At 36.7% G+C, this 9,132-nt stretch overlaps 1 protein-coding gene across 1 annotated transcript; it reads left to right on the top strand.

Annotated features, from left to right (window-relative positions):
* Window positions 1-514: 514 nt before the first annotated feature.
* On the top strand, window positions 515-3,691 carry LOC148202150 (uncharacterized). The gene has a single exon (XM_088110640.1). The coding sequence runs from the start codon at window positions 515-517 to the stop codon at window positions 3,689-3,691; it is 3,177 nt and encodes a 1,058-aa protein (XP_087966766.1).
* Window positions 3,692-9,132: the final 5,441 nt, after the last annotated feature.

Genomic DNA, 9,132 nt, shown 5'->3' with positions numbered 1-9,132 from the left:
TTTTGTATGCATGTAATTGAGTTTTGTGAATGCACGTTTTTTACTGTAAAATGTGACTACGTAATTGGCTTTTGAATATATCTGTATTAGTTGTGTATTATATAAGTATCAAATCATTGAGTGACACTTAGTTCCCGTTTGAAATTTAAGACAAACGATTAATCTTTTAATCGTTTGTGTTAAATTTTGAATTGTCCGATTGGACAGTTTGAGAAAATTAATTTCCATAATTTGCAATTCCATGTCATTTGGAGTTTAAGGATAAGATTGATAAAATTTCGGTTCAGTACTTGTGTTGTTCTCCGGATGCATATTTGATTGTGGTCATCGTTGACTACTCTCATTTCGTGTATTTCGGAGACCAATGCGAAATGCTGCCGAAATCTTATCAATTTTCTGATGTAGACTTCAATGCACGTGGCTGATATAATTATGAAAATTAGTTTTTTTGAATGGGTAGGGCCTAACCTTGTGAGAGTTAAAACACTTGAACTAATGATTTTACGAACATAGTATGGATCGAAGCTGGATGAAGGAACGTCACATCAGTGAAGAGTATGAGAAGGGTGTTTCGAAGTTCTTGCAATACGTTGAACAAAATGCTAAGTCCGTCAACGGGAAATATTTTTGTCCTTGTGTGCGTTGTCTTAATCAAATACGGCAAGAATTAGGCAATGTGCGTGACCATCTATTCATGTACGGCATAATGAGGACTTATACCGTTTGGACTTGGCATGGAGAACTACTGGAGCAGCAAACCACGTCACGAGGAACGGATTATGTGGAAGAATGGATGAGTGACCATTTAGAGGACATGATACGTGATGTCGGTGAAGATAATTTTGTAAGGGCTAATTTGTATGATTCTCTTATTAATGATTCAGAGCAACCGTTGTTCCCAGGATGCTCGAACTTTACACGTCTGTCTTCAACTTTAAAATTATTTAGTTTAAAAGCAAGGAATGGATGGACCGATAAAAGTTTCACCGAGTTGTTAGAGTTGTTGAAGGAGATGCTTCCAGAAAATAATACTCTACCTATTCGTAATTACGAGGCCAAAAAAATTTTATGTCCAATGGGTCTTGAATATCGAAAGATACATGCTTGTCCTAATGATTGTGTTTTGTACACAAAGGAGTTTGCTTCGTTAAAGTATTGTCCAACATGTGGTTTATCCCGTTTTAAAAAGAAATCTGACAGAGTCACTGGTGATGAAGGTAATGATGGTGCACCTGCTAAGGTGATGTGGTATTTGCCTATAATACCTAGGTTCAAACGTATGTTCTCTGTTAAAGAAGATGCAAAGAACCTTAAATGGCACTTTGACGAAAGAAAGTGCGATAATCTTCTTCGACACCCTGCTGATTCTCCACAATGGAAAAAGATTGATGACAAATTTCCTGAATTTGGTGCAGATCCAAGAAACTTAAGGCTTGCACTTGCAACTGATGGTATGAATCCTTATGGAAACTTAAGTAGCAAACACAGTTCGTGGCCAGTTATGTTAATGATTTACAATCTTTCTCCTTCGTTGTGCATGAAGAGAAAATATGTGATGTTGTCCATGATGATATCGGGTCCTAGACAACCTGGAAATGACATTGATGTTTACTTAGCACCTTTAATTGATGATTTGAAATTGTTGTGGGAAAAAGGCATCGACGTGTTTGACTCACATGTTCAGGAACAGTTTCGTTTGCGTGCAATGTTGTTTTGCACTATAAATGATTTCCCAGCATATGGAAACTTGAGCGGTTATAGTGTTAAAGGTCATTTTGCATGTCCCATATGTGAAGAAAACACTAGTTACCTTCAGTTGAAGCATGGTCAGAAGACAGTATATACAAGACATCGAAAATTTCTTCCTCGTAATCATCCTTATCGTAGATTGAAAAAAGCATTTAATGGAAGTGCTGAGGATGAGGTTGTGTGCAGACCCCGGAATGGTGAAGAGGTGTACAACGAAGTGAAAAACATTGACATTGTGTTTGGAAAACATCATAAAAGTACCTATGCAAAGAACATCTGGAAGAAACGATCGATATTTTTTAAGCTTCCATATTGGTGTGAACTTGATGTTAGACATTGTATTGATGTGATGCACGTTGAAAAAAATGTTTGTGACAGTGTTATCGGAACTTTATTAAACGTCAAAGGGAAGACCAAAGACGGAATAAAAGCAAGACAAGATTTGGCTGACATGGGAATCCGATCTGAGTTACATCCACAGATAATAGGAAGACGCACCTATCTGCCCCCAGCCTGTCACACACTTTCCAAAAAAGAAAAACAAAGTTTTTGTAACTGTTTAAGAAGTGTGAAGGTTCCGCAAGGTTATTCTTCAAACATTAGTAACCTTGTGTCTATGCAAGACTTAAAGCTAGTTGGTTTAAAGTCTCACGATTGTCATGTATTGATGCAACAGTTGTTACCAGTTGTTATTCAAGGTATATTACCTCCTTCTGTTAGGGGTATTCTGACACGTCTGAGTTTTTTCTTTAATGCCATTTGCAAGAAAGTTGTTGACCCTCGAGGTTTAGATGAATTGGAAAATGAGGGAATAAGACTACTATGTCAATTGGAGATGTATTTTCCACCTTCCTTTTTTGACATCATGGTACATTTGATTGTTCATCTAGTCAGAGAAATTCGAATATGTGGGCCGGTCTTCTTAAGGTGGATGTACCCAGTTGAAAGATACATGAAGATCTTAAAGGGATATGTCAAGAATCAGTATAGACCAGAAGCTTCAATCATAGAGCGATACGTTGCAGAAGAAGCCATTGAATTTTGTTCAAGTTATATGCCATCTTGTGAACCCGTCGGTCTTCCGAAGAGCAAAAATGAAGGAAAATGTGAAGGTAAGGGTGTTCGAGGTGTGAGAATTCAAAGTGTTAGCAGAAAAGAAATTGACCAAGCTCATTTGTACGTCTTAAACAACACTGTTGATGTGATTCCTTACATTTCTGACCACGTTAATGAAATAAAGGCAGCAAACCCAAAAATGAGTGAAAAATGGCATCTTAATGAACATGTGAAAACCTTCTTGGGATGGTTTAAGAAAAAGATGTATGCGACTCCACATGTTTCTGAAACTTTATTGAGGTTATCTCGTGGGCCGAACACAGAGGTCATTACATATGGTGGGTACTATATAAACAATATTTCGTTTCAGACAAAGGTAGAAGATGACAAAAGCAGAGTTCAAAATAGTGGCGTCACACTACAAGCTGAGGCTGTGCACTTTGCTAGTTCTAAAGACAAAAATCCAATCACAGCATCCATCAATTATTTTGGAATAATACAAGAAATATGGGAAGTTGATTACGTTACTTTTAGAGTACTAGTTTTCAAGTGTAAATGGGTTGATATAAATTCTGGTGTCATGATGGATGACCTAGGTTTCACATTGGTAGACTTGAACAAGATGAATTACACTGATGAACCATTTATCATGGCTAGTCAAGCAAGACAAATATTCTACGTAAGTGATCCATCGAATAACAAATGGTCAATGGTTTTAGAAGGTAGAAACATGCATGGACATGAGGATGACGATTCTCTTGATATACTTGAGACAACATCTGTTGCATGTAGACCCACTGAAGACCCAGTTGATGACGTTGCCGATGTAATGCAGGCAATTCGTAGTGATCACAACGAAGGCATTTGGGAAAAAACAATTAATTAATAGGTTAATATTTTCACTTTTATTGACTTTATATGTATGTTCATCATAATTGAATTATTACTAACGTTGTATAATTTTTCAGGTATGTCGGCCTCAGACTCAGGATCGGGAAAGAGCAGACGTGGACGAGGCGTCACCCGAGTGACAGATGTGACATCCGGACGCGTGGATGGTCAGAGGAGGCATGTTGACATTGACCCCAGATCAGGTCATCCATCAGGGCCAAATGCTGATAGGTTTAGGAGTTATCTGGGCAAGTTAGCAAAAAGTCATGTCTCTATCCTTCATGCATGTTGGGATGACGTCCCAGAGGTCGACAAGAACCTCTTATGGCAAGATGTTCAGGTATGTTTATACTTCATGCAATTTGTGATATACTTATCTGTTATGTTTTCTTTTGGTAACAAGTTTTTGGTTTTAAACAGCAACATTTTGATATTCCAAACACAATGCAAATCAGAAAGAAAGTGTTATCGCATATAGCGATAAGATGGAGGGATTTCAAGACAAGGCTGACACGACTATATGTCTTTGGAGATAGACAACATGAAAATCCATCTCAGCATTATACCTTTACAGAGGAGGATTGGATGCAGTTTCGTGCATCTAGAGAGTCTGAGGAATGGAAGGTATGTTTCTTAAGATCGTCTTTCATTGAGTTTTTATGATTATACACTTACTTATATACATGGTTTCACAGGATAAAAGGTTAGCCGCCCAAGAAAGACAAAAGTTAAACGACGCACCCCACTTGTTATCACGAGGTGGATATGCAAAATTGGAGAAGAAACTGAGAAAGTCTAGAGCCGATGCCTTGGGACTTGAGTCGCCGGACCTAGCACCTGCACCTGCTAGGTACGAGCTATGGAAGGCTGCTCGGACTAAATCTGATGGGAACATGACATCTTCCTCAGCTGCCTTGATCTCACAGAGAATTGTAAGTTCAAATTATAAGCAGTTATTTGATTGTGTATCTATCACAGCATGTCTTCTAAGTAACTTGGTTTTTTTATGTGCAGGATGAGTTGGTTGAGCAGCAGACTCAGGGCACATTTGCTGGCCAAGGTAGGGACGACATTCTGACAACGGCCATTGGAAGGCCCGAGCACCCAGGACGTGTACGTGGAGTTCCTGGGGCGATTGGTCTTCGTGACTATTTTGGCCCTACACAGAAAACCCCCCAATCAATGAGTCAGGAGACACTGAGGCAGATGGATCTTCAATGGGAGGAAAGACTCAACCAAAGCATGAGATCAATGGAGCAACGATTCATGGAGCAGCTACAAGAACAAAAACAAATACAAAGAGCGCTTGAAGAAAAGTTGCATTCCATGACGCAAGGCAACATGGGGGTCGATGAAACTCCCACACCACCTTGTGTCAGCACTAAAGGATCATGCTCTGCTGTAGACCCCACTCAGTATAGCGGTCAATATGAGCTGTTGGTTGATGGGGATCCCCCACGCATTGTGGCTGTCGGACGAGTGCTTGAGGGAGGGGAGACCATTCATGGTGTTGCCATATTACCCCAGCACGTACGTGTGACCATTGACGAGGTTCGGGATCCCCAGGCTCAGGTGCCTGTACCCACTCCAGAAATTAACTTTGTGGGGGAGGCCATAGGATCATTTATTGCATGGCCTAGAGCATTGATCATGTCCCACATCGCTACTCCACAGGTATAATGTCTTTTAAAATAGTATTTCTATGTTTATTCTTCATATAATTGTTGACAAAGCTTTGACGTAAATTCTTATCTTCAGTTCACACGTCCTCAGAAGCAGCCAATTCATGATACAGTCATACATGAAGATGATGAGATGGCTGAAGCGGAGGATGATCCTCTATCAAAGTTAGTGACAAAATTACCCAGATTAAAGAAAGCATCATTAGAACTCTACTGGGATTTGAGGGTATTTGGTCTTCCCCCACATGTGCCAGTTTATATCACATTTTCTGATGCATTGGAGGTGATTGGGGGAGACAGGATGTTGAATATTTCCATCATTCAGCTGTGGTGCATGTAAGTTACTCAATTTGGTCTTTCATATTACTTTTATTTACATTGTTATATAGTTTCTAACAACTTAACTTTGTTGTTTTAGGTACATGGACACAATCATTGTAGACCAAGGTCGGTCTTCCGTGTACGGATTTGTTGAACCTCAGACCATTCAACCGTCTGGTAACACACTTCAAAACAGACAAGATTATTTGCAAACATGGATGGATGAGTCAAAAAGAGACGTATACCTTGTGCCATACATTGACGGGTAGGTGTTGTTATATGTGGTCAGTTTATTATTATAGTTTCGTTAATTAGTTGAATAACTATTTGTCCTTCGTGATAGGTCGCACTGGCAGCTGATGGTAATCATTCCCAAACAATGTAAAATTATATTTTTTTGTTCGTTGCACAGGAGGATGAAAACTGAGTTGAGAACCATGCTTCAAGGGTAAGTGTTTCTCCAAAAATGACTTTGAATTTGATGTTCACCTTCAACTTTTATGATAAAATAGTCATATTAATTATACTTTGTGTTTTCAATCTGTACAGAGTTATTGGTAAATCTCGTGGTCAACTGGTTCAAGTTTTGTATCCAAAGGTTGTAAGTCATTTAACGTTTCCTTTTCATTTATGTTATTGAATGATCTAAATTCTTAACTATTTAGTTTGTTATTTTAGTGTAACCACCAGGTAGATTCATGGGAATGTGGCTTCTATGTGATGTGTTGGATTAAGACCATCATTTGAGCAGTCATTACAGATGACTGGAATGAGGTAATGATGTATACCTTCAATACATTACAAATCATATTCATCTACAACTATATATGAAACAATAATGAATCTTTGTTGAATTTTGCAGCGCTTCAAGACTACATCGCCTATTACAGAAGACACAATTAAACAGATAAGGCAGGAGTGGACCGCTTATCTTCTGCAAAGATGGAGTTAGGAATAGTTATATTTCTTGTTGAACATTGTTTAGTTTTTTAGTTTAAGTTTTATGTTGATAGTTTGGTAGTGGATTGAACTCCACATTAAGTAGAACTTTGTTTATATAAAACGCATTTTTATATTATTGCAAAATTGTTCTGGGACATTTTTCTGCTTTTCAGGTGTGGTTTTATTGAAAAAATAAACTAATTTTTAAAAAAAAAACGCCCAGTAGACGTCCGTTAGTGCACAGTCGGACGTCTACAGACGTCTGTCAGTGCACACACGGACGTCCACCCCCCAGCTCCTACCTAAAACATTTCAGCAAGGTAGACGTCCGGGGGGAGGAGGCGGACGTATATATAGACGTCCGTCCAGACACAACGGACGTTTATATAGGCGTCCGTCCAGACACAACGGACGTTCGTGTAAACGTCCCTCTTGACACAACGGACGTTCATGTCGACGTCCGTCATGACACAACGGACGTTCATGTAGACGTCCGTGCTGACACAACGGACGTTCATGTCGACGTCCGTCATGACGCAACGGACGTTCATGTAGACGTCCGTGCTGACACAACGGACGTTTACAGAGACGTCCGTCCTGCCACAACGGACGTCTGAGCGACGTCATCCACATAAACGTCGGGCGTACGGCGGACGTCAAAAGGCCAAAATATCGGACGTTAAAACCCCTTTCTGCACTAGTGAATAATCTTGATTTTAGACGAGACAAAATTGAACTTGATAAGTCTTGTAAATAATATGTAACTTGTACATTGAGTCAATAAATCTTAATCGTTGTATTTGGTAAAAAAAAATCAAACAACAATGATATGAGATAAAGTAGTTCAAGAACTTGAAATTCTCCACAATTACACATTACTAATCATTTAGTGTAACTATGTATGTCATTGATCGTCGACCAAGATGGGGAGTTCTCTCCAAAAATCAAACACAATTTTTTTTCAATTATAACATGAAGATGACAATGGTCAATCTCTGTTCATTTTTCCTATGTTATTAATATCTTTTGAGTGTTGATATCCTACTCACAACATGCATTTTATCTTGATCACTCTTCTCTCAAACCAAATTCTTTCAAATGTTGTCTTAACAAGAGCATAAGTAGGTAAGGAACATGTTATCTTCTGAGCAGAGTTCATACATTTAGCTACATTACTTTTTATGTGTCTATTTTATTCCTTTTAAGCAGAGCTCAAATGTTTGAGTCCACTAGTACTTGACTTAAAAATTTGATCTCATAACTAATAACTTAAGTTGAAAAGCAATTTTTCATTTCATAACCTGTAACAATATAGCCAATAAAATACCTAATTATTGTGATAGACTAATAATATGTAATGTAAGTAAAAAAATAACAATATAGCCAATAAAATACCTAATTATTGTGATAGACTAATAATATGTAATGTAAGTAAAAAAAGTTAACACTCATGTTAAACAATTTTCTCTTCAACTCTAAATTGAATTTTTTTTTATTGAAATTGAATGTAATATGACGTATGCAATACATTGAGTGTAGGCGTTTACCTCCCATCCAACTTCTTCATATTACAATGTTGATGAGTTCCTATACCCATTATCATGCATAAGTTTAGTTATTGGGAGACATATTGAGAAAACAACTAGAAGAACAAAATTAAAGTTTCATGTGTCAATGACTAATGTCATACACAATTAAATTAAATGACTGGTGTGGAAATAACCTCTTTAACTACCTTGTCCTCACCTTAGTGTCATTTGTTATTTTACTACTTACAATTACTAACATTTTATTGACCAATGTACAATGTACAGAAACACTTAGAATTATAAAGTTTATCTTCACCTTATTCAAAATGAGAATTATTGGTTTACTTATACGAACTTAAACATCATTCTTAACCCTCAAAACACTATAAACCATCAAGAAGTCTGAATATTAGTCATATTTATACTAAAATGAATAAATTAATACAATAAGAAAAAAAAATCTTATGATCTAAACGGAATCATGATTAAAGAAATTATTCACATAGTCAATAAAAGTTGTTTTTTAATATTTATTTTCCCAATTTTTAAATTTACTTATTACAAGACGTAAATTTATTGTTATTGTTTTAATATTTCCCAGATTATATTCAATTAACATACCTAATGTCATTAATTAACTAAATAATCTAAAATTAAAAAAAAATCATTACAACAATACATTCACGTAGAAAAAAACATAAGGTACTCAAAACGTGCAACAAACAGCATTAAAAAGCCCTAAAAACACGCTATTAACATAATTTTAAAATGAAAAAATGTGTTACAAAAAACAATTTCTAAAAGAAATTAAAACAAATTAAAAAAACGTGCTAAAATTACAAATGAAATTTATGTTTTGAATAATTACTTCTTTATTTTAAAATTATACTGTTAGAAAGATTTACTGACACCAATAATTGTTTAAAAAAGAACTATTGTAAATTTAAAGTAGAATTATGGTA

This window comes from Vigna umbellata, chromosome 3 (assembly GCF_029865625.1).
Source record: "Vigna umbellata cultivar VRB3 chromosome 3, Vumbellata_1.0, whole genome shotgun sequence".
In the NCBI taxonomy this organism is placed as follows: Eukaryota; Viridiplantae; Streptophyta; class Magnoliopsida; order Fabales; family Fabaceae; genus Vigna; species Vigna umbellata.
Note: the sequence above shows the minus strand (reverse complement) of the source record. Positions and strands in the feature narration are given on the sequence as shown.